The sequence below is a fragment of the Piliocolobus tephrosceles genome, chromosome 11, assembly GCF_002776525.5.
Source record: "Piliocolobus tephrosceles isolate RC106 chromosome 11, ASM277652v3, whole genome shotgun sequence".
In the NCBI taxonomy this organism is placed as follows: Eukaryota; Metazoa; Chordata; class Mammalia; order Primates; family Cercopithecidae; genus Piliocolobus; species Piliocolobus tephrosceles.
The window spans coordinates 1,510,199-1,536,216 of NC_045444.1; the positions used below are offsets into that span (position 1 = coordinate 1,510,199).

Here is a 26,018-nt window from a genome sequence, read left to right on the forward strand (position 1 = left end):
TTTTTTTTTTTTTTTTTTTTTGAGACGGAGTCTTGCTCTGTTGCCCAGGCTGGAGTGCAGTGGCGCGATCTCGGCTCACTGCAAGCTCCGCCTCCGGGTTCCCGCCATTCTCCTGCCTCAGCCTCCCGAGTAGCTGGGACTACAGGCGCCCGTCACCGCGCCTGGCTAATTTTTTATATTTTTATAGAGACAGGGTTTCACCGCGTTAGCCAGGATGGTCTCCATCCTGACCTTGTGATCCGCCCGGCTCAGCCTCCCAGAGTGCTGGGATCACAGGCATGAGCCACCACGCCCGGCCTATTAACTTGATTTTCCAGATGAGAAAACCAAGGGCTCAGTAAGTGAAGAAACTGCCCAAGGACAAACACCTCTAATGGTTTGTGGAGTAGACATAGGTTTTCAAAATTTCCTTTGGTTTCTTTCTTACCGGTAGGTTTGTTTTGTGTGTGTAATAAAATGCAATACAGACTCCTGGACTCCCAGTGTCCCGAGCAGGTACAGGGTTCGGTTGAAGTGAGGAAGGGGATGTAGTGCCAGCCTGCTCAGCTTCCCTGCCCACCTGGCTTCAGCACTGGAAGCCCCACCAGGAGCAAGGGGACACAGTTTGAGAAGCACAGCCCATACGTATAGCTCTGTGTTTTTGACTGCGCCCAGGCTGCCTTCATCTCAGCACCTGGTCCTAGCTCTGGCATGGCCCTTGAGGCATCCCTCTGCATGCACCTTCTCCTCACCAAGCCGGGCATGGGGTGCAGGGAATTCCTCCCCTTTGTTCTGGGGCATGTCTGGAATCCCGGCCAGGCCAGGCAGAGTGCTGGGACAGACCAAGTGCAGTCCCTCCCCTCCAGGAGCTTACAGCCCACGCGGGGAGGGCTGTAAGGGCTCAGTACTGAGCCCCTAGCACAAAGGCCCTGTCCTTAGAAGGCCCTAGTCAGTATGTATTCACTGAATGGATTCCACCCCCTGTATATCATACAATTGTCTGGGCAGCCATAACAAACTTCATTGCGATTTAGGTGAGTGATCTTGGGCAAGTCACCTGCCCTCCGCATGGTTTCCTTCTCCGTACACCCACCATGGAGCCTCCTACTTTATCAACCTCATAAGTTTGAGAATAAAATAGGATCCTACTTAAGGCAGAGGTGCTGAAAGCAAACTGCATCCTTATTCCTGTACCCCTGAGGTTGAAATTAGTGGTAGCTCCTGTGTCTGGGGCACGTGAGCAGATACCCTTGCTGGGCTCTTTGACCAGGAGTCTCCCAGAAGCAGGGCTTTATTTTATGTCTCACACAGAGAGGAGTGGCCCAGACCTGCCTCAGGAAGCCTCCATTCGCCCACGGCATAGGACACACCCTGTGTTCCTCATTGCTCTGTTCTCCTGGGTCCTAGCAGTGACCGTCACGCGTGCCTGTTTTGTCTACCTCCCAAATCAAGGTGTAACCTGGCAGCTTCTAAACATACTTCAAAGCAGGTCATTTAATGTATGACTGTGCAGGAGACTCGGTTTAAAGGGAGCTTCAGACGGAAGTGACAGTGGTTGCAAACGACCTTTGACTTATCTCACAGCTCTCCCTTGAGCACCCACTGAATGCCCAGGTATTGGGGACACAGCAGTGCATAAACACAGAATGTGGTGTTGTGGTCGGGGGCTGCCTTCCCAGAGCACACAGTGTTGGAATGAGACAAAAATAATATGTAACTACAAACTGTCCTCAGAATGGTGAAGAATTTGAACAGGTGCCTGACACAGAATAGCAGGAGGGGCCTGACTCTGGGTTGAGGGGGCAGGAAAGTGCTCCCTGTGGAATAAACGTTAAGCTGAGACATGAAGAATGGAGAAGAGGTGTTGTCCTGGCGGGGTGGCAGGAGCTGCAGAAGAGCCTCTACAGGCTGAAGAGCCAGTCATCTGAGGAAAGAAAGTTCTAGACATGGGAAGAGGGGAGTGTGCTGGGAGTTGAGGTTGGGTAGGGAGGCGGAGCGGATTGTGAGGGGCTTGTGGGCAGTGTAAAGAGTTCCTGAAGTCTTTCATCTGCTTTCTGGGTCAGGGCTTGGGTGCAGTGTCCTTGAACTGTGAGATGAGACACCTCACTGGACACCTAGCCTGGCTTGCCAGGAGACCGGGGTGGGGGCACCTCCTTCCAGGGCTGAACCAGAAGTGGAGGAGAGCTGCAATGGCCTTCCCATGCCCAGAAGCTGCAGGAGCAGACAGTGGGGTTGGCAAGCTCTGGATAGGGTACGGGCCGCACAAGTCTGAGGGCAAGGTGCAAACATCACTCTCAGTACCAAGAAAAACAAGGCAATAACCTAGAGTCCTGGGCTGATCGTGGACAGCTCAGGATGATCAGGTGGGTGGAGGTTAGGACAAAATCGTGTGTCCTGGGCAGATGGAGGGAAACAGAACCGTGTATTGATGTGCTAATGTCTCAGTGCTTGGTACAACCCTGGCAGCTCTGCCAGGCCGTATTCTTGTTTTTCGTGCAAAGAAACCGAGGCAGGCTGCATGCTCAAGGTCATGGGAGGCAGGCACGACAGGTTTTCTGAACTCAGAACTGACTCAGATTTGTCAGTCGGTTTGGACTTCTCACCCACTCTGAAGATCACGAAAGAAAGCAAGCTCAGGGAACTCTTAGTGCCTGGTGAATACTGGATGGCAAATGCTCACAGGTCTAGAAGGGTGGAAGCGTTCCCCAAAAACGGTGGGTCTGGTCTGTTCCGGGCTTCACAGGAGACCGGAGCAGAGAATAGGACTGTGTGGAGCGGGAAGGAGGGCTCGGGTGTTCCCTGCAGAGGTTCCTGGGGGCATGGCAGGGCTGTGGCTGACAGGGTGCTTCCTCTGGTGTTTTCCAGGCCCGGAGGCCTTTGGGCCAAAGGCAGCCCCGCCGGTCCTTCTTTGAATCCTTCATCCGGACCCTCATCATCACGTGTGTGGCCCTGACTGTGGTCCTGTCCTCGGTCTCCATTTGTGACGGGCACTGGCTCCTGGCTGAGGACCGCGTCTTTGGGCTCTGGCACTTCTGCATCACCACCAACCTGAGTGCACCGATCTGCTTCAGAGACCTGGGCCAGGCCCACGTGCCCGGGTTGGCCGTGGGCATGGGCCTGGTGCGCAGCGTGGGCGCCTTGGCCGTGGTGGCCGCCATTTTTGGCCTGGAGCTCCTCATGGTGTCCCAGGTGTGCGAGGACAGACACTCACGGCGCAAGTGGGTCCTGGGTTCCATCCTCCTCCTGGTCTCTTTCGTCCTCTCCTCCGGGGGGCTCCTGGGTTTTGTGATCCTCCTCAGGAACCAAGTCACATTCATCGGCTTCACCCTGATGTTTTGGTGCGAATTCACTGCCTCCTTCCTCTTGTTCCTGAACGCCGTCAGCGGCCTTCACATCAACAGCATCACCCAACCCTGGGAACGACCATGGAAATTTTAGCCCCCTCCAGGGACATCAGATTCTACAAGAAAGTGTGGTCAAGATGGGACTTTTCCAACATGTGGCCTCTGGTGGGGCTGAGGTGGGACGAGGACCTTGAAACGGCTGCCTCTTTGCCAGTGACTTGTGGGTGGCCAGCCAGAAATGGCCGGGGGACCTCTGCAGCTGATGTGCAGGACCAGAGGCCAGGAGGGTGCCTCAGGGCCACCAGCTGCACAGACCTAGCCAGATGTTGATTTTAGAAGAAGAAAAAAACATTTTAAAGCTCCTTCTTGAATTTTATTCCCTGGACTGGAACAGAGTTGGAAGCAGCGGCGTAACTGGTGCCCGAGCTAGCTGCACAGCCAAGGATAGTTCACGCGTGTCTCACTGATACGTGCTGGGATTGGGGCTGCAGAATCCCTGGGGCTCCCAGGGTCATTAAGAATGGATCGTTCTTCCAGCAAAGGGTCTAATCAGTTCCTAGGACTTTCTTCCACCAGCTCAAAGGGCCTTTGTATGTGTGTCCCTGGCTTTAGCTTTGGTCATGCCAGAGAGGCAGAATTCAGGATTCTCTCAGAATGCCCTGCACACTGTAGGTTTTCAAACCATTTGACTCGGTTTGCCTCCCTGCCCTTTGTTTGAACCTTTCAAACCCTGGATAGCCCCAGCTTCTAGCAGCTGGCTGTCCCTCTGGGAGCTCTGCCTATCAGAACCCTACCTTAAGGTGGGTTTCTTTCTGAGAAGAGTTCTTGAGCAAGCCCTCCCAGGAGGACCCACCTGACTGCTAATACACAGCCCTCCTCAAGGCCCGTGTGTGCACGTGGCTGTCTGCTGTGAGGGCCAGACAGCCTTGGGGCACCATTTTTAATCCCAGAACACATTTCACAGAGCAGGTTTCTAGATCTGCTGGACTCCGCAGGAGGTGAGGGGGAGCAGGGAGAGCCTGGGTAATGATTAACACCCATGCTGGGGATGCATGGAGGTGAAGGGGGCCAGGAACCAGTGGAGATTTCCATCCTTGCCAGCACATCTGTACTTCTGTTCATTAAAGTGCTCCCTTTCTAGTCCTCTTTCTACCAGAAGTAGGTGAGGTTATTGAAGTAGGTGAGGTTATTGCCCTCAGCCCATTTCTTTCTACACAGACTCCTTCCCCCTCCCTCACCTGGTGAATTCTGGCTCCCAGCAATTGCATGGGTTTTTGGTCTCTGCCCCACTCTTGTCACTGCTGCAGGTTCCTTTCCTGGTCTGGGCTGAGCACCTGTACCTACCTCTATTGTGATGTTTTAAAATTCTTATTCCAGGATGCATGGAGTCATGAAGCAGTCTGCTTTGTAGGATGTAAGGCCATGGACTTTAAGGTTGAACTACCAAGATGCCTGGAGTCCATGGAGATCATCCCAGAAAGGTTTCCGTGAATTGCTCGGTTTTATGGAGTACGGAGCTCATCAACCACACAGGCGGCATCTTAGCCTGGGAAATGGGAACCTGGAGCAATCTACAAGTTTCAAAGGGGATGCGTAACCCCCTTGTCTCTTCACGCGGAGGGGATGTGTGGTGGTGGGGAGTCAGGGCCCAGAGAGGGATGCACTTGTCCAGGGTCACCCAAAGCCAGGAGTAGAGCTGACCCACCCACCAGCAGGATGCCTTTTCCTTGACACAGAGGGGAGTTTCTCTACTTCTCTCCAGAACGCTACCCCCTGAGCACTAGTAGGTTTGGTTTTGTAGAAGCATTCAAAAATTGAGTCCTTTTTCATCCTCACACGGGGGCAGGGAGCGCAGATATTCAAAGGAACCGAGAATGAGAGTGGAGGGTGAGACTGAAGTCCCCAGGGGCTTAGAGGGGCAGCAGGGAGAGCACAGACACAGCCTTGGAGCATGGGCATTTGAAGTCAAAGGCCCTGGACTGAACTTCCGCCACCTCTTTGCTTAGTAGCTTGGGCAAGTCATAGGACTTTAGTGGACCTGTCTTCTATGAAATGCGATCATGCCCCATTTCCTGCTGTGTCTGCCTCAGGCTGAGGACATCTGTGTGAAAGAGCAGGAAAAACGGGTGTGCCCCTCACACCCTGTTGGGGATAGTAAAAGGGACTGGGGGCCCTGGGGCTTTCCTGGCCTCCATGGTGACTTTATCCTATTATTTTAGCTGTTGTCCTGAAGGTTTGGGTGAGAGCTACTAACCAGGTGAGTTACAGGAGACAGACAGGATCCGCCGACGGCAAACATTTCATATTGGCTGGGCCTTCTAATCTTGTCCCTGAGTAACTGAGCTGGGGGACCAGCGAGGAGCCCTCCTCCTGCAGGAAGGGATTGGGAGCAGGCCAGAGTATACACCCTCACCTTGTGTCAAGGCAAAAGGATGGACAAATACAGATCAAATTTCGTCCCAGGCACCCTTTATTTCCTTGTCCCTTTCTGGGACCCCTGAACTCTTCCCAGAAGAGCAAACAAACCAAATCCCAGGCCCTTGTCCTGCCCCACAGTGCCCCACATCCCTTCGGAAGAGTCCAAGGCCCGGGAAGGGGCTTCTACAGCTGAAGGAGGGTATACTATAGGGTGCCTGCTGGGAAGACGCGCTGTCCCGCAGCAGTGCCCAGCCGTCTCAGGACCTGTCTTGGTCTCTGTCCATGGGTGGCCCTGCTCCAGCTTCTCAGATGATGCTGGTCCTGCAGGTGCCCTGGCTCTGCTCCAGGTGGCTGGCCTTGGTGCTGTTGCTGAAGGAGGAGCTGAGGGCCACGGGGTGCAGTGGGAGCTCACGGAGGTGCCACTGCTGCCACTTCTTCTGAACCTCCAGCTGCACCTGCCCGGGAGACCAGCCATCAGCCCAGGAGGAGGAGACAGTTCTGTGCCTGGAGCCCTGCTCACGCCCCCGGGGACTCCACGCAGGCCCTGCCGCTCCTGCCCAGCTGTCCTGTCCCCTAGCCTGCAGGCCACGCGGATTGACTGTTTCCAGCCCCAGTGTCCAGTAGTTACTGAGGGTCACCTCTCTCCTGGGCACATGCACCTACAATCTCATTACATCGTGTCCTGAAGAAAGGACTTGTGCACCTTGGAACAAGTGGATACTTATTCCCATGAAGCCACCCAAACTCAGAACTTATCTGGGACCCAGGGAGTTACTCTAAATTTCCTTCACAAGCGCCAGCTGCGGCAGCTGAACGTTTGAAGCTAGGCTTGATGTTTGATTTTTGGGAAACATCAAAGGTCATTCCCATTCAAGTGCAACAAACCAGATAGATGGTCAGTAGTCACAGAAAGGCTTAGCTCATGTTGAGTACATAGCTCTGTATGCCCAGAGCCTGGCGTCCTGACCCAAATGCTCTGTGTGAGGCTCGAGTCCTCAAAGCGAGTTATGCAGTCTCCCAAGGAGTCAGTGCTCATCTCGAGGTCCCTAAGGATTGAGCTGCAGACAGTTCTGAGTTACCCATTTTACATATGGGCAGACTGAGGCCCAGAGCAGGGCAGTGACTGAGATCGCCCATTGAGCAAGCAGCAGGGCAGTCAGGAACCTGGGTTCTGCTGAACTTTCCTCCTGCATTTGCTGAACAGATCAACTTCGGCACCAGGAGTGCTTGTTAAAAAACATTTTCTCAGACTCCAGCCCAGACCTACAGAATTTATTTCTGTGGAATGAGAAATTAGGAACAGGGTCCAGCCATGGGTTTAACAAGCCCTCCAGGTGATTCTGTTGCTCCCATTAAGACTTATACAAGAACTGGCCAAGCCCCCTGTGACCATACCCAGGAGTCCCTCTGACTCTTTCCATCCCCCTTCCTACCACCCCTCCCAGGTGGCTCCTTCTGACCCGGAATCCAATGGCTAGGAGCTCTCCTGGGTACCTGGGTGACCCGAGACTACTCACCTCCCCGTTGAGGAAGCAGTAGAGGACGGCCACCACCAGTCCCTGCCAGACAAACAGAGGCAGCAGGGTTAGCTCAGGTGCTCAGCATGTGACCTGAATCAGCTGACCAGCTGCACCCTCCCCAGGTCTCTTAATCACCAGCTACAGGCTCATTTCCCCACCTCTCTTGCCTCACTGGGAATTAGGCTACCTCTTGTGGGCTTCCCACGGTGCCCCTGGCTGTGCTGGCTCATCCAGCGTAAACTGTGAACTCCTTGCAGCCAAGGGTAGGCTCCCTTTCGGACACATGTGGTGTCAGGGACAGGTCAGTAGGGGCTGCTAACCCAGTCAGCCGGGCTCAGGAAGCTCACCTGGGAGCCACGGGGATGGGTGGCACCTGAAGTGTGCCCACTCTGCCGGGAGGGGTGTAGGCGGCCCAGGGTCTCACCCTGGGCCCTGCATGGTCTTGTTTCAAGATAAGCTGGAAATCTGAATATGTTTAAATGTAGATAACTAATTCAAATTGAAAAACAAATGTGTAGGCAGAACAAACGATGTGCAGGTCCAAGCCAGCCAGCGGTGAGCAGGGCTGGACCTCCCTGCTTAATGGACAGGTGGGTGCACCTCCATGCTCAGAGTTTTATGTTCCCTGGTGTGGTGAGGTCTGTGCCCGTAAGACCCTCTCTCCCTGGTATTTGGAGCCCCCGATTTCCTGATGGTGCCCCCAGGATCCTGGTATGGAGCTCTGTCAGGGGAGGGACTCCAAGCAGGCTGGGGTGCCTGCTTGGAGCCTAAGAGGCCTACAGGTGAGCAGGAAGCGGTGTCTCTGCGGTGTATTCACCCTGCTCCTCTCCTTTCTCAGGGACCCACCTCAGGCCACCCTTCTCTCCCTTACGGGCCTGTCCTCCCCACACAGAGGCCTGACCTCAGATGGCCCAACGCCTCCTCCCTAGTCCCACCCAGGCCTGCCTGTAGCTATTGGAAAGGACCTCAAAGGGTGATGAATCGGCTCATCGATGGTGGGCTTAATATGTACAACTTCTCAGGGATATTGGCATTTTAAAAAGAGTTAGAGGCGAAGCTGGAAGGGTTTGCTTTAGAATATCAGGTATCAACGACTGCCACAAAGACTGGGGACTATTTGAGGGGCAGAAACACTCAGGGCATTGGTTTCCAAGTTTCGCTGCACATTAGAATCACCTGGGACCGTCTGTCCATGTTGCACTCCCCAGATCCCAGTAGTTGGGGGCATCAGCAGCTTTTAAAGATCCCCAGACAGTTCCAACAAACAGGCATCATGGTCTGGGAACTACTGTCAGAGAGGGAGTGAAAAGCATTTCAAGGCAGGCTGTGAAATAAAACAGACCTAGATCGGAGCACAGCTAGGCCTGAGTAATTGTAGGTCCCAGGTGCTTCATTTAATCTCACCAAAGCCCTTGGAGTCAGGTGGGAGGACCTTCACCTTACACGTGAGGGAACTGAGGCACGGAGGGGTTTAGGCATGCCTGGAGCTCTGTGTGCTCGGCCCAGAGCCACGAGCAGGCCGAGGGTGCTGCCCATTGCATGGGCTAGGGTTGCCTGGCCTCCGCTGCCCTGGGGTCCAAGGACACATTTTCACTGTTCAGAGGAAGGAGTTAGCTGTGCTCCAGGGTATATAGGGCAGATCTCACACAAGCCAGCAAGTTTACTAATCTCCACCGTGATTCTGCGATCATTAAGAATGAAGACTTTGAAGAATTTTAATGACATGAAGAAATGTTCGTGATGGGCATGATAGAGAATTAAACAAAACAAGCAAGATACAAAACCATACACATCATGATCCCAATTATGTGTGTGTGTGTCTTTGGGAACAGAAAAGAGACAGAAGTAAACACACCAACATTTTAACAGAGGTTATTTCTGGGTTATGAGATTCTAGATTTTTTTTTTTTTTTTTTTTTTGAGACGGAGTCTTGCTCTGTCGCCCAGGCTGGAGTGCAGTGGCCGGATCTCAGCTCACTGCAAGCTCCGCCTCCCGGGTTCACACCATTCTCCTGCCTCAGCCTCCCTAGTAGCTGGGACTACAGGTGCCCGCCACCTCGCCCGGCTAGTTTTTTTGTATTTTTTAGTAGAGACGGGGTTTCATCGTGTTAGCGAGGATGGTCTCGATCTCCTGACCTCGTGATCCGCCCATCTCGGCCTCCCAAAGTGCTGGGATTACAGGCTTGAGCCACCGCGCCTGGCCCTAGATTATTTTTTTCTTTTTCTTTTTGAGACGGAGTCTGGCTCTGTCTCCCAGGCTGGAGTGCAGTGGCCGGATCTCAGCTCACTGCAAGCTCCACCTCCCGGGTTTACACCATTCTCCTGCCTCAGCCTCTGGAGTAGCTGGGACTACAGGCGCCCGCCACCTCGCCCGGCTAGTTTTTGTTTTGTATTTTTAGTAGAGGCAGGGTTTCACCGTGTTAGCTAGGATGGTCTCGATCTCCTGACCTCGTGATCCGCCTGTCTTGGCCTCCCAAAGTGCTGGGATTACAGGCTTGAGCCACCGCGCCTGGCCCTAGATTTTTTTTTTTTCTTATTATTTTTCTTTTTTAAAAAAACTTTTCCTTATTTCCCAAATTATTCACAATAAGCAAGCATTATTTATACAATCAGAAAGAGTAAATACATTTTTTTTTTTTTTGGAGATGGAGTCTCACTCTGTCACCCAGGCTGGAGTGCCGTGGCACGATCTCAGCTCACTGCAACCTCCACCTCCCAGGTTCAAGTGATTCTCCTGCTTCAGCCTCCCAGGTAGCTGGGACTACAGGCACACGCCGCCATGCCTGGCTAATTTTTTGTATTTTAGTAGAGACAGGGTTTCACCATCTTGACCAGGCTGGTCTCAAACTCCTGGGCTCATGCAATTCGCCTGTCTCAGCCTCCCAAAGTGCTAGGATTACAGGCGTGAGCCACCGTGCCCGGCCGTAAATATACTTTTAAAGAGTATGGGACAGTGATGGTGTTATTACAGTTGTATGTGTTCTTCTTAAGCCCCGCCTTTTAGAAATGCATACTAAAGTGTTTGCAGATGAAATAACATGATGTTTTGAATTTACTTAAAACGATGGGGGTAGTAGGTAGGGACAGAGATGAAACAAGACAGTGGATACTGCTGAGGCTGGGGATAGGTAATGGGGTTCATTGTCCTACTCTCTTCACTTTCGTATATGAAAGACATTTTTATGTGTATATATAAGAATATATATGCACACATATATATTTATAAAACTTTAAAAGATCCTTTTCCTTCAACAACATTCCTATGAGAACATCAGAAAAGTGCTTTTGGTTTTCTCTTGACGAGACATTTTCCCAGGGAGGTAGTCCACAGTCCCAACCATTAGCCCCCAACTCTGAGGGACAGGAAGTCTCTGTCCATGGCCAGGCAGACCCCGGTGCAAGCTCTCAGCATGGTCCGTTTTCTGAGCCAGGTCAAGTCCTTCCACCCGACTGGTCCTCAGATCCTCTACCTGCTACATAGGCCATCGTGTGCCCAGCCTCCCTGGACGTTACAAGAGTAGTGGTGGGGAAAGCTAGCTCCCTAGCCCCTAGGCCGAGAGGAAAAGAATCCTGGATTAAGCCGGAGGCTGAGTTCTCTGGAGGTCTGGGGCACTGACAGGCTACTGGGCAGAGCCAGCTTAGAGGAGGGTGTGGTCTGAAGGTGTGGGTAGGGCAAGACCTGACTCCACTCGGTGGGTCCCCAGTGATGCATGCTCCCTAGAACCTTTAAGTAACAGGAAGACCCTACCCTGAACAGAGCTCTGGGGATGAGGGGAGGGTTTGAGCCCCTACTCACAGGCCGAGGCCACCCCATTGAAGGCTTGGCTGGACAGTCTCGCCCTACTGTGGAAATGTTATTAAGGACTAAGTTCTTTAAAAAAACCAACTGGGAGAATTTTGTCTCAGGCCCTAGAGCCTATAATCACTGGCTTCTCCTGGCCATTAGTTTGATTTTGTCTTATGGATATGAGAAATCCTGAAACAATTGTTTCGTCTTTGCTTTGGCTACTGGGAAGCTCCCTACCACACTTACGACCCATCTCTCCCTCCTGTATAGAAGTTTATCGTATTTGTTTCTGTGTAGCAACCCAGGCAGTTGCATATTCTTTTTCTCACTGATCCTTCATCTACTTATTTTTTGTCCTTTGTATGTTTTTCCCAAAAGCAACACTGCATTATTTTTGGAAGGAAATAGCTATGAGTAAATAGAAAAACGGCATTGTGAAGTTTGGGATTCATGTTCAGGCTCCCTCTGTCCAAACATGTTTACTGTTGTTGTTTTTTTTTTTAACTTCACAACACCTTGTTGAATTAGTAGGTAAGTGATTTTCCACCTAACTTTTTTTTTTAAAGTCAGTTTTTAGTTTTAATAATTTGCATATGCACATGGTTTCAGAGAATCAAAGGATTCCTGTTACAGAACCAGCAGCCTCCTGACACCCCACCCTCACTTCCTGTTCCTCAGATGCGACTACTCCTTGGAACTCTCTTAACTGCTCCTAAAAATTACGCTGATGTCGCTACTTGAGGAGTTTTCAGTCTAAGGCATTTCCTATGGACTTCCCAGCCTCAGTGTTTGATGACTCAGCCATCTGCGCTTACGTTATTTTGACCATGCGTATGCTATTGAGAGTTGTACAATATAGTGTACTGGGGCTACTTTTCCTTTTTATTTTCCCTGAAGTCAGTCTCTCTGTCTTAGTTTTATCTCCCACTTCCATTTGAGAGACCAGGGGTCCCTCTCAGGGACCTGTAGCACTGTCAGGTCCGACCCCTTCTTCCCCTGGGTCTCCGCCAGATAAGGCATCTGGCTCGCTGTCTCTATGCCCTCCACTTCTCCCTAAGCACAGAGAGAACTCCTCTTTTCAGCAGGCAGCCCCAGTCCCGGAAGCTTACCTGGAATGAGCCAAGGGCCAGTTCAAAAAACAGCTGGATCTCCATGGCGTCCTCTGGGGAGAAGGCGAAGACAATGTAGTGGATGCCAAAGAGGGGGATCAGCAGGAGAGTAGACCTGGCCAGGCGCCTGGGGACACACAGAGACTGCAGCCTCCCCTCTGCCTCCCCGTGCCCTTCTCCTGCTGCGGGCAAACAGCTGTGCCACTCCCCAGCTCGGGACTGACTGCTGAGGCTGGCTAGCAGTGCCCCACACTTTTCTGTTTTCATTTTTTATTTAGAAAATTTCTAACTCCCACATATCTATCACTCAGATACAACAATTTTTGACTCATGGAAAAGCCCCAAACTTTCTGATCATGCAACTCCATCAGTAAAAAGAAAAAAAAATCGGTACCTAAACCATTAACTTTATAAATTACGTGCCTATATCACTGCTACTCTATGTCTAACATCATATAAACAAAGCCGGCTTTCTCATTTGCTAGATAATAAATATCTACAAGGATAAATTCTTGTATTTGCTTCCCAGGTCAGAGTTGCCAAACTTAGCAAACAAAAATACAGAATCCCCAGTTAAACTTGAATTTCAGATAAACAGTGGACACCGTGTGGGGGTATAACTACTGAAAAACGATTTGTTGTTTATCCGTAATTCAAATGTAACTGGGCATCCTGTATTTTACCTGGCAACTTCATCCCAGGCCCCCAGGAATCTGACACCAGGTAATCCAAGCCACTGCCAGATTCTCAAACACAAAACACCGTGGAGAAGGTCTCTGGGGGACACTAATTTGTCCTGTTTTTGTTTTGTTTTTTTCTTCTTTTTGAGACGAGAGTCTTGCTGTGTTGCGCAGGCTGGAGTGCAGTGGCGCGATCTCAGCTCACTGCAACTTCTGCCTCCCGGATTCAAGCGATTCTCCTATCTCAGCCTTCGAAGTAGCTGAGAGTACAGGCGCCCACCACCATGCCTCTCTAATTTTTGTATTTTTACTAGAGACGAGGTTTCACCATCTTGACCAGGCTGGTCTCGAACTCCTGACCTCAGGTAATTCGCCCACCTTGGCCTCCCAAAGTGCTGAGATTACAGGTATGAGCCACCGCGCCTGGCCACTAATTTGTCTTTAATATTATTTATGGGCTGAATTATGTCCACACCCACTGCCAAATTTTTACACTGAAGCCTTAGCCCCCAGTATCTCAGAATGTGACTGCATTTGGAGAAAGGTCTTGAAAGAGGAGGCTAAGTTAAAACGAGGGTGGAGTGGGGCCTAATCGATCAACTGGTGTCCTTAGAAGAGGAAATATGGACACACAAAGGGACATCAGGAATGCCCACACACAGAGCAAAGGCCCTGTGAGGACACAGCCAGAAAGGCCAAAGAGAGAGGCTTCAGAAGAAACCAAACCTGTCGCCACCTTGATCTTGGACTTTCAGCCTCCAGAACTCTGAGAAAATACGTATCTGCTGTTTAAGCCACCTAGTCTGTGATATTTTGTTACAGAAGCCCTAGAAAACAAACATATTTCTCTCTAACATTTGGAAGTCTTAAGTATTTTTGGATCACACACTTCCCTAAAATCTGATGAAACCGAAGGTCATCCTCCTTTGAAAAATACACATACTGGTCCTACACACATTTGTGTGAATTTCAGTCTTTAAAGCCCATGTGGAGACTCCCTAGCCTTGCCCCAAGGGTAAGATCTCTCTGCCTTCGGGCTTCCTGCCTGAGATGTCTTAATGTTTCCACCCCCATACAGTGTCTGAAGCTCTGCAGTCAGACCATTCCCCCCAACCGCCCCCATGTACCTGGTAAACTTCTTAGGTCTAGGTCTGCAACTTTTCCTCCATCTCCAATAGCTAGCACCAGTTGAGTAAACAGTAGGTGCTCAGTAAATGCTTGCTGACTGACCATGCCTCAGTCTTCGCCCTTCACTTACTTGTAATGGCTGACTTCATTTCCTCTTGTTTCTTGGGTTCTAAGTTTTCTCATCAGGATTCTTAGAATGTTTATAAAAAGGATGAAATTAATCTGCAAAACACAAGGCAGAGGTGGAGCTGAAGGTATCTTGCTTTTCCAGCCACCTCTCCTGGCCCTGCCCCCTGGACCTGAGGGCAGAGAGGACACTGCAGACATCACAGCCAGGATGGCTCACCACTGCTGCCCGCCCTTCGCCTCCCCTCCCCACCCCCAGTCCTGGTGAAACACTGTCGAGAGTCCATGGCTGGAGGCAGCACTCCCTCTTACCCTGGGCTGCAGGAGCTCTAAGGTCTGCTCAGTTGCAGGGCAGATCACTCACCCTGGCAGAGCATTGGACGCCCCTGGGGATGCTGTTAAAATGCAGGTCTGGGGTGGACGTGAGATTCTGCATTTCTAACAAGCTCCCAGGTAATACAATGCCAAAGCTGACTGACTTTATAGCAGTGGTTCTCAAAGTTTAGGGTACCCATTGCTGGGCTCTAACCCCATAGGCTATAGTTCAGTAAGTCTGGCATGGGGCCCAAGAATTATTATTTTTAACAAGCTCCCAGGTGACTCTGAAGCTGCTGGTGTGAGGACCAGTTTGCAGCTCAATCGCCACCTTCAAGAAGCCACCCTTGATTACTTCCCTTTCCTGATTCACTGTATTTAGGGATAATATCACTGTTTAAGAGCACTTATAATATAGTTTTCTTTTTTTCTTACCAATTATGATTGGGAGATAAAAATATCTTAAAAGCTCAAATGCATGTGTCTGTCAAACATGTATGTGCCTACTTATCTGCCAACTCAACTGCCAGTTTCTGAAGGACAGGAACACAGTCTTTTTATTCATTTTGGTGTCCCCTCCCCCAACCCCAATGCCCAGTGCCAACAACATTAGGAAGTTGCCCACGTGGTAGCATCTCTCTCTCCCTCACCCACCTGCTCCATTTTACAGAAACAGGGATCAGTGGAATGACCCAGTCACACACCCGCATTGTTCACACAAGCAGCCTGGGGCCTGGGAACGCTTGCCAAAAGACACAGGATTAGTGGCTGTCTAGGACTCCTGGCCCAGCACTGCTTTTCGGGGAACCCTGCTTCTCTGCAACTTATTGTAAGCTGGCTATGCATGCTGACAGCTCATTAAGGCTATTTAGTTTAATTTTGTTTGCCTTAGAGTTGTATTTAATTTAATAGGGAGCACTGGAAGGCAAAAAAGAAAGAAAGGAAGAAAGGAAGAAAGAGAAGGGAGGGAGGGAGGGAAGAAAGAAAGAAAGAGAGAAAAGAAAAGAAATCTTTAAGGTCCCAAGAATGAGTCTATTTTTAAATAGTACAATTCCAGGCCGCATGCTAGGTTGATAGGGAGATATTTTGCATCAAGAGTGCTCATCCAACATCCTCAATTGCTGAATAAACTACAGTCCTCTGAAACCAGCCCCGGACACTGGAGCTGGCTGTCCTTCATCCAGGGTTGTCCTAGGCTGGGCTGTCCAAGTCCCAGAATAACAGCAGGGCTGGCTTAACTAAATGAGGAAACAGCCTCCGGCATGAATATTATGAAGCCATGGCAAATCAGTTTCTCAAGGAATTCCACATGAAATAGGAAAGTACACATCTATTGCTAAGTGAAAAACAAACAAACAAACAAAAACCTAATTAAGGCTTTTGAAAAAGAAAAATATGTCTGCTCAAAGAAAAAGATAGGAAGGAAAACACATGGTCATAACATATATGTAGCTGGGAGAATGATGAATGATTTTTTTTTTCCTTTTTAAAAAATACATTTTGTGCCAGGCACAGTGGTTCACGCCTGCAATCTCAGCACTTTGGGAGGCTAAGGCAGGCAGATCACTCGAGTCCAGGAGTTCAAGACCAGCCTAGGCAACACAGTGAAAGCTCATCTCCACAAAAAAATTAGCTGGGTGTGGTGGTGGGAGCCTGTAGTCCCAGCTACTCTGGAGGCTGATGTGGGAGGGTCACCTGAGCCCAGGAGGTGGAGGTTGCAGTGAGTCATGATTGCGCCGTTGCATACCAGCCTGGGTAACAGAGTGAGACCTTGTCTCAAAAAGTAAAACCAAAACAAACATTTTGTATTTTGCATTTTTTGCTCAGATTATATAATTATAAAAGAAAAAAAGAAGGTTGTCATGGAATGGCCCCCTCCTCTCAACCAATCCCAAGATGCCACCCAGGCAGCTACTGGAAGAGAAGGGGCCCTGTCCTGTGCCCTCTCCCCCTACCCCACGCCAGCGAGCCTGCACAGGGCATTTGCTTTCAACTGGTTCTGCAGCGTTGGGCATCCCTGAGCTGTCCGTGTGGTCGTTATTTCCAGCCGAGGGACTGCTTCCATCCACGAGATGATTCCCATGTGTCCCCATATGCCTTCCCTCATCTGTCCCCCTGTGCTGAACCATACCCATGGGCTGCGCTACAGGACTCTACCCTGGACACAGCAGAATCGCCTGGGGATCACTACCCAGGCCTCTTGCCAGAAAAAGAAATAGAATCACTAGCTATTAGTATTTTTTTAAAAATTCCAGGTAAGGGCCGGGCGCGGTGGCTCAAGCCTGTAATCCCAGCACTTTGGGAGGCCGAGACGGGCGGATCACGAGGTCAGGAGATCGAGACCATCCTGGCTAACACGGTGAAACCCCTTCTCTACTAAAAAATACAAAAAACTAGCTGGGCGAGGTGGCGGGCGCCTGTAGTCCCAGCTACTCGGGAGGCTGAGGCAGGAGAATGGCGTAAACCCGGGAGGCGGAGCTTGCAGTGAGCTGAGATCTGGCCACTGCGCTCCAGCCTGGGCGACAGAGCGAGACTCCGTCTCAAAAAAAAAAAAAACTTCCAGGTGATTCGAAAGGGCCACCAGGATTGACACCCGCAAGCTCCTGTCCAAGATGGCCACCCAGCATCTCTTTCCCGGGGCCGCCCCTCCAGGCCTGAACCCACTCACAGCATTGGAAAGTCCCAAGACCATGGCCCCACTGAGCTTCCCCAGTCTGCACTCCCATCCTCTTCAGATCTCAGCTTAGCGACTCATCCCAGGTTAACGAGCAAATCCCTAGAAAAATGCTCAAGGCCCACAGGTCTGAACCAGCGAAGGTGGAATTTCAGGGCAATGGGAGCCAGCCAGTTTAGAACAAGGAGCTCTGTTCACCACACTTGAGCTGCTGCTTGTGGGAAAGAACCAGGTTCGCAGGCTCTTGCCTCCAGCCTACCCCTCATCCCACTCCCCGACATTCTGTAGGGGGCAGAGCTTCCACACCCCACGCTGCTTACCAACCTCACAAACACTGTGGTTTATCCCTCCTGGCACCTACAGGGAGCCCTGTCCCTCCGCCCTCTGCCCCTGTGGGCTGGTCACCATTTCCGTCTCTCCCACTGATCCCCAGCTCGGGAGAGGAGGGCCACTCACCAGGATGGAGAGGATCACAGGCCCACGAATGATCCACCAGATGGATGCGTTGGCATTGATGTCCCAGCACCTAAAGGAGGGACAGCTGGGCACGGTTACGAGTGGGAGCTGGGCTGACCAGCAAGGACATGTTCCCTGAGGTGGCCCTTGGTATGAAGGACCCATGTTTGCGGCACTGAGCCCCTGCAGTGGTGTGCCCAGTACCATTAGAACCCCGCCCCTCCTGCCACCCAGGAGCACTGCTGGGGCTGAGGGAATGGCCACCTGTCTCCCTGCGAGAACCTGAGAGCTGGGAGACTCCCAGATCCAAAAGTTAGCTCACTGTCAGAATTCACCAGCGAGTACGGTGGCAAACTCAGCTACCGACAGAGGCCAGGAAGATGACATCAGTAAGGGAAGTGATGGATGGCTGACATGCGACCTCAGGATCCCGGGACATCAGGCCTGGAGGGTACTTAGCAAACTGGGGAGTATGTGCCCTGTCCAAGACAGCCACAGCTCTGCTCCAGCTCATTTTTCCACGAGGAAAAGTGGAACATGTTAAAGGACCTCTCCATTTTTTTTTCTAGACAAACCGAAAATCCAGACCTTTAAAAAAAGTGAGTTCACCCAATACAAAAATTACTTTGAAGCAATGATTTCTGGCTGAATTTGGACTATAGACACCTGGATGTCTCATTTGACCTCATCCACTTATTGGCCCGGTTGTGTCATTATGCTCCTGAGAAATCAACTCCCATGCTGCCCTGCTGCCTCTCCTCTTCCCCAGCTTCTTTCAAGCTTGCTTCCATGTACCTACTCCCAGGTGCATCCCCTGGGCTCACTGCTACCCTCAATGCCTGACTTCTTTAGAGCCTGGCTCTGCAGGGCTCCTAAACACCCAGGGGAGAGAGGCATCCAGGAGGGAGATCCCAGGAGGAAGAAAAAGCTGGGCTGGCCCTTCCTTGAGCTTCCTCCATGGAGCAACACCTGCCTGGAGCCCCGTAGCTCTTGTCTGGCATCTGACCCACACACAGAGCAGACAGGAGCAAGAAGACAGGACGGCCAGGAAGGTGCAGGCATGGCCAAGGCTGCTCAGCCCACCTGGAAACTCACACCTGGGAAGCAGTGGGCATTAGTCCAGGGAACTCATCTGTGGCCTCTATTTTGAGAAAAAGGCCTTTTCTAGATCGCGCCAAAGAAGTAACTATGCTGTTTGAAAAGCTGGACGATGTCAGAGACATTCTGGTTATCCTCCTTCCATCAGCTTACCCAGCGTCTTCCAGAAAGTGTCTGGCAATAGCCCACAAAGCAACAAAAATGGCTGGAGAACCTGAGGATTAAAAATAAAGGGAGGGGCAGAGGAGAGAGGACTCAATTTTCAACACACATATGAGAACAGGACAATCGGTTACCCCAGCCCAGCTACTGAGCAGGTGCCAAGATCTGGTTTCCACAGAAACCCCTCTGCCATCTTGTGCCATCTTGTATAAATGTGGTGCCATGTGCCTCAAGGGTGCTGGGCATGCCCTGGGGACTACGGCAGAATCAAAAGGATCCCAAAGGTCACTTGGTGTTAGGGGTCTCCTGGTAACCCAGGCCGGACTCCAGAGGACCACTGCAAAGTATAGAGGGGCTGGGACTCCTGGGCAGGCTCGTGGACCTATGGAGGCAGCTGGTAGATCCCCCTTCCCATACTGCGATCTACCTGGCCATGTGCAACGGGGAGGAGGAAGCGGAGAAGGGGTAGACACAGCTCTCGAAAGAAACGTTGATTTTATTCAAATATTGGCTTGTAAAAAGCTTGGCCATTTAACGGCTAAGGTAAGCCATCACTGTCATGTTTAAACAAAAATATATTTTGGACTAGAGATGAGATCAAGTCCACAAGAATTTAGAAGAGAAAATACAACAACATTTCCTGACTTGTAGTTAAACATGGCAAACTGAACTTATACATTTATCCCTACTTGCCCTGAAGCTCCTGTAAAATGATAATAACGAAATAGAAATGGTAAAAGCCTATAAGGACAAAGCCTGAGAAGGAAGGGCAGAGGAGAGGAGAGACGGCAACAGGCTTAGGCACACAGAAGGTTGGCAGAGGAGTGGCAGCTGATGTCCCGAGCAGAGGAAGCTGAAACAGAAGTGTTGTCTGGGGCAGTGCTGCTGGGGAAGTACCCAAGGATGCTCTAGGGCCAGGGCACTTGGTACCCAGGAGGCAGGTGGCAGGGTGGGGCTGGGGCAATAGGATGGTTTGAAGTCTGGATAAGAAACAGATAAGCACCCCAGGCGACCAGCACTACCCTCACGAGACCCAATAGTTAACTTCCGATAGTTTATTCTCTGCAAAAACTGAGCCAAGGAGAACAGGGCTGCAGCCCAGCAGAGGGCCGGAGGGGTGCTCAGCTGAGCAGGAATGGAGTGATGGTCTACACCAGCACTCAAGGTGGCTCTTGAGCACCTGGTATGTGGCTGGTCCCTACTGAGTTGTGCACTAAGTGCAAGATAGATACCAGATTTTGAAGACTTAGTACAAATAAAATAATGTAAAATATGGCCAGACGCGGTGGTTCATGCCTGTAATCTCAGCACTTTGGGAGGCCGAGGAGGGGCAGATCACCTGAGGTCAGGAGTTCGAGACCAGCCTGGCCAACAGGGTGAAACCCCTTCTCTATTAAAAGACAAAAATTAGCCAGGCGTGGTGGCTTATGCCTGTAATCCCAGCTACTCAGGAGGCTGAGGTGGGAGAATCGCTTGAATCCAGGAGGCAGAGATTGCAGTGAATCGAGATTGCACCACTGCACTCCACGCTGGGTGACGAGAGAGAAACTCCGTCTCAATAAAAAAAAAAAAAGAATGTAAAATATGTCATTACCAATTTTTATATTCATTATACATTGAAATGATACTATGTTGGTTGCGTTGGGTTAAGCAGAATAGATTATTGAAACAAATACCACCTGTTTCATTTTACTGTGTTGATTGTGGCTACCAGAAAATTTTAAGCTTGATGTATGGCTCAGATTCTTTTTTTTTTTTTAAGCAGAAATACTTAAATCAGATTCTATTTCTAACGGACATGCTCAAGCTGAATGGTAAAAGCCCCAGGCCCAGGGCCACTCAGTTTTCAGGCCTCTACTGAACAGGCTTCTACCCCTACCCCAACCCTCTACCCTCTGCCCGCCTCCCTGCCACTGCAGGCTGGAGATGAAAGGATTCTCTAGAGGAACTGAACAGCCCCAGACAAAAGGCCTATAGATAGCCACGGGGGGACCCTCCAAGACTTCCAGCCCAGTGTCCCTTGAAAGACAAGCCCCACACCCCCGACAGCCATTAGCCGGCTCTGAAGTGATTCATCCTTAAATAGGAACAGACAGCCAAGGTCACCAACGTCTTATTACATAAAAGACAAAGACCAAAACAATCAGAGAAAAGGAACTCAGAGGAAACAGACCATACAGGAAGCAGAAGGAACTTGAACAAAACAACTCTAAGGAACTCCGTAGGAGAGATAAAAGGTCGCATCTACAAGACACAAACAGGATGCTGTCAACAGGGAGTGCTGGGAAAACAAGAAAGGGGGCTTAGGAATGGAACATATGATAACCACAACTCAACATGCAATAGATGGGTTGGAAGATAAAGACTAGGAATCTCTCAGCAGAATAAACAATAGCGGAATGAAAAGCAGGAAAAAGAAATTCGAACATTAGAGGTTATTCCAGGATGTACAACATTAGACTAAAGGGAGTTTCAGAAAACAGAGGATAAAAAACAGAAGGAAAGAAACAATTAAATAGATAATGTAAGAACATTTTCAAGAAATGAAAGACATGAATTTTCAGATGAAAGGGACACCGTATGCCAGGAAAAGAGATGAAAAAAGACTTGCATCACAGCACATCCCTGTGACATTTCAGAACACCGAGAGAAGATCCTGCGGTTTATGTAGAAAGGAGTAAAAAGTTCAGGAAGCAAAATGGCATGGCACTCCCAATAACGCTGATGCCAAAACAAAAGACCCTCAAAATTCTGGGGAAAATGATTTTTCAACCTTTTTTTTTGGAGATGAAGTCTCACTCTGTTGCCCAGGCTGGATTACAGTGGTCTCAGCTCTCTGTAACCTCCGCCACCAGGGTTCAAGCTATTCTCCTGTCTCAGTTTCTTGAATAGCTGAGATTACAGGCATCCACCATCACGCCTGGCTAATTTTTGTATTTTTAGTAGAGACAGGGTTCCACCAGGTTGGCCATGCTGGTCTCAAACTCCTGACCTCAAGTGATCTGCCCACCTCGGCCTCCCAAATTGCTGGGATTACATGTGTGAGCTACCGTGCCTGGCCTTCAACTTGTTTTATGTCCAGCAAAATGATGAATTAGGTGTGAAGATTAAACAAAGATATCTTCAGACATGCAATTTAAAAAAAAATTCCTTCCAGGTGCTCTTGGTTAGACAGATACTGGAGGATGTGCTCCAACACAACTAGAGAGTAAATCAAAGACAGGGAGATGAGAAAGAAAGGAAACAGGATTTGTGGAAGAAGGTGAAAGCTAAGGGAGCTGAGTGAATCTGGAGAACAGCCAGCCCAAGTCAAACAAGAAGGCAGAAAGCTCTAGAAAAAGCACTGGCAAGTATATCAGGTTGAATAGTGTCTCCCCAAAATTCATGTCAACCCAGCACCTCAGACTATAACCTTACTTGCAAATAGGGTATTTTCAGATGTAATTGGTTAAGATAAAGTCATACTGGAGTATGGTGGGCCCCTACTCCAATATGACTGGCATCCTTATAAGAAGGCCATGAGAGACACACAGACAGAGAAGACACAGAGGAAGAAGTCCACGTAAAGACATAAGCAGGAATGAGGCTGATGCAACTACAAGCCAAGGAATGCCAAGCATTGCCAGCCACCACCAGAAGGCAGGAAAGAGATATGGGACGGATCCTCTATCAGGGCCTCCAGAAGAAACCAGCCCTGCCAACCCTTTGATTTCAGACTTCGGGCCTCCAGAACTGTGAGAGAGTAAATTTCTATTGTTTTAAGCCACCAAGTTTGTGGCAATTTGTTAAGATAGCCTTAGGAACTAATATAGCAGGAAACAAACAAATAGGAACTGATAGGTTTCCTATCGCATTTGATGATTTGGAAAATAAATAGCTTTGGAAGGTTGTCCAGAGAATTTAAGAGAATTGATGCTAGCAAAATATATATATATAAAAAGCAAATGAAAAATGATTCCAGGAAAATAAAAAGTTAAGTAATATTGAAAGTAAAATTATCGTACACCACTTGTCTCAGTAGTAAACACTATTTACATAGATATGATAATATATACACTGAATCTGATTTAACCAAAAATTGTAAGAAACTGTAATGAAAGAATGAAGGTAGAGGATTAAGAATTTTATATTCTTGGTCGGGTGCAATGGCTCACAACTACAATCCCAGCACTTTGGGGAGCTGATGCAGGAGGATCGTTTGAGCCCAGGAGTTCAAGACCAATCTGGGAGACATGGCAAGACCCTGTCTCTATAATACATGTAAAAAATCAGCCAGATGTGGTGGCATGCAACTGTAGTCCTAGCTACTTGGGAGACTGAGCCAGGAGGATCGTTTGAGCCCAGGAGCTTGAGGTTGTAGTGGGCTATGATTGCACCACTGCACTCCAGCTTGGGCAAGAGAGTGAGATTCTCTCAGAAAAGAAAAAATAATTTTATATTCTTATCTTCCACCATAAGGAGTCAATAACGAATGCTTCAAACAGACAAATCAAGAAATAGTAGCGTATTGTTTAGAAACACGATAGTCAATCTTAGGAGGAACAAGTTAAAAGAGTGAAAGGGCATTAATTCTGGAGGCTGAGCTCGGAAATAAAAAGTGAAGGCAGGAGACAGCTACTGTTTATTATAAACCTTGTAGTCTTTTGTTTAATTATTTAAACCAATTACATGAGTGACTTTGATAAAAATAACAATTAAACAAATGCCTTGGGCTGGGTGTGGTGGCTCATGCCTGTAATCCCAGCACTGTGGGAGGCTGAGGCGGGAGGATCACTTGAGGCCAGGTGTTCAAGACCAGCCTGGGCAACATAGTGAGACACTGTCTCTACAAAAATTAAAAATAAGTAAATAAAAAGTAGCTAGGTATGGTGGTGCATACTTGTAGTCACAGCTACTCAGAAGGCTGAGGCAGAAGGATCACTTGAGCCCAGGAGGCTGAGGCTGCAGTGAGCCATGATTGAACAGTTGCACTCCAGCCTGGGTGACAAAGAGAGACCCTATCTTAAAAAAAAAAAAAAAAAAAATCTTGCCTCAATTCTTGGTGCTTTGGGCAAAGAACATGGGTTTTGAGAGGCACTTCTTCATTATCTTCCATCCTTAGTGCCAAGTTGGCGGGAAAGTTTGAAAAATTTGTAATGCTTTAAGTCGGTGGCTCAGTATGGCCCCTGGACCAGCAGCATGAGCATCACCTGGGAAAATGTCAGAAATGCAGTCTCCGGCCACCCCAGACCCACTGCCTCAGAGTCTCTGGGCAGGGAGTGCAGCAAGCTGAGTTTGGCAGATCCTCACCCATGCTGAGGCAGAACCGCCAGCGCCAGCCACTCACTCTCAGTCACTGAGTGGCAGCCTGGCTTATCTATAAAGCCTGCACTATCACTCTTTTCTGGGCACAGATTCAGACCTCAGCCGCTCTGAAAAAGTCAAAGCTTTGCGTAAGTATTAAAAACCTTAAACGTGCTCACTCCTTTCCACTCAGGAATCCATATCCTGGGATTCTGCATTACAAAGAATACCTTTGCCCATAAAGGTATTCATCACTGTGCTATTTATAATAGTGAGACAACCTAAATGTCCAGACAGTACGTATGTGGTTAAATGCATCTATATTACATCTATCCATCTATATGGTAGTTTAAAATGTTTATGAAAGAGTTGAAATAATATAGAACATTCTTGTGTGTTAACGGGAAGAAGCGAAATTCAAAATTCTTCATAGAGAATGACCACAGCTACGTGAGGAAAAACTGCAAGTAGAAAAAAAGGTTGGAAGGAAATCTCAGAAAAAGTTCAATCTGTGGGACTAGGGTAATTTTTTCTTTCTACTTAGAAAAAAAATTTTTTGCAAGGTTTTACAGTAGGCTTGTACACATTTAAGCAACCTATCTTTGGGGAAGTCAGTATAATTTCAAGCAGGGGCCGTTACCTTTGCATGAAAAAAGCTTCTTACAGATAGAGGGGCTTCAGGCCTTCCAGGGACCCCTTTGGTGTCTGGCAAGCAAACAGGCCAGGAGGAAAGAACCATTGCTGTTTTATATGTTACTCAACTCTCAGCACCCAGCACAAGGCTGGCGTATAGTAGATGCTCCATAAAGATTTGAAGAAGAAAGGAAGGTTCTTATTATTTCTTTCTTTCTTTTTTTTTTTTTTGAGACGGAGTCTTGCTCTGTCGCCTGGGCTGGAGTGCAGTGGCCGGATCTCAGCTCACTGCAAGCTCCGCCTCCCGGGTTGACGCCATTCTCCTGCCTCAGCCTCCCGGGTAGCTGGGACTACAGGCACCCGCCACCTCGCCCGGCTAGTTTTTTTGTATTTTTTAGTAGAGACGGGGTTTCACCGTGTTAGCCAGGATGGTCTCGATCTCCTGACCTCGTGATCCGCCCGTCTCGGCCTCACAAAGTGCTGGGATTACAGGCTTGAGCCACCGCGCCCGGCCGGTTCTTATTATTTCATTCAAACATCTTAAAATCCTGTGACAGGGATGTTATCACAATGCAGCTTTGTAATCTCTGAACACAGGAAGTGCTCAAAGAATGTTGAATAAATTACGATACTGGTATTATAGATGGGGAACTGTCCATGTTCATACAGCGGAATCCTGGCACATCTGGGACTTAAAGCTTAGTGAGTTGGGCTCAGGGAGTTGGGTGCTTTTTTTTGGCAGAGCCAGCTACATAAGGCAAGTCCCTGGTCCCCAGGCTCTCTGGGATTGCTGACCTCTGGAGACACTGGCATAACCCTGCAACCTCCCGCTGGCCGAGGGTCAGGTGCTAACTGGGCTGCCACGGTTCAGAAGCAGGAGGGCTCAGCCAGCTCTGCCAGTTCAGGCAGCTTCCCTGATGGGGAGACAGGGCCCTTGCAAATAAGGATTTAGACCAGCAGCAAAGGCAGCAGAGGGCACTCCTGGCAGGGACACTTCTTAAAGGCACCAGGAAGAAACCAAAAGAAGCTAATGCCGGGTGTACATGACTAGCTCTGTAAGCCTTTGAGTCACTCACAGGAACCTGGCTCTCTGTCTAGAACTCCTTAGGGTAACTTTCACGTTTACCAAATGAACAACTAATGGATGAATGGATACAGGAATGGATGGAAGGGTGGGTGGATGTGTGCATGGGTGGATGGATGGATGGATGGATGGGTGGATACATAGATAGATGGATGTTAATGGCAGGGTAAAAGTTACAGGGCTTTGGAAACAGACAAGTCTTGGCTTGAATCCTGAGGTCTG

At 49.4% G+C, this 26,018-nt stretch overlaps 2 protein-coding genes across 2 annotated transcripts in view; one reads left to right on the plus strand and one right to left on the minus strand.

Annotated features, from left to right (window-relative positions):
• TMEM37 (transmembrane protein 37) overlaps positions 1 to 4,477 on the plus strand; it is a 7,138-nt gene extending 2,661 nt beyond the window's left edge. The window contains exon 2 of the mRNA XM_023185187.3: positions 2,845 to 4,477. Coding sequence (XP_023040955.2) covers positions 2,845 to 3,417 — 573 coding nt within the window. The 3' untranslated portion in view covers positions 3,418 to 4,477. The remainder of the gene's footprint in view (positions 1 to 2,844) is intronic.
• A 1,296-nt stretch (positions 4,478 to 5,773) lies between these two features.
• The window catches only part of SCTR (secretin receptor), a 79,907-nt gene continuing 59,662 nt past the window's right edge, over positions 5,774 to 26,018 (minus strand). Inside the window, exons 8-13 of the mRNA XM_026456082.1 lie at positions 18,788 to 18,848; positions 17,537 to 17,606; positions 14,096 to 14,187; positions 12,158 to 12,284; positions 7,259 to 7,300; positions 5,774 to 6,196 (exon numbers count right to left, since the gene is read on the minus strand). Coding sequence (XP_026311867.1) covers positions 6,047 to 6,196; positions 7,259 to 7,300; positions 12,158 to 12,284; positions 14,096 to 14,187; positions 17,537 to 17,606; positions 18,788 to 18,848 — 542 coding nt within the window. The 3' untranslated portion in view covers positions 5,774 to 6,046. The remainder of the gene's footprint in view (positions 6,197 to 7,258; positions 7,301 to 12,157; positions 12,285 to 14,095; positions 14,188 to 17,536; positions 17,607 to 18,787; positions 18,849 to 26,018) is intronic.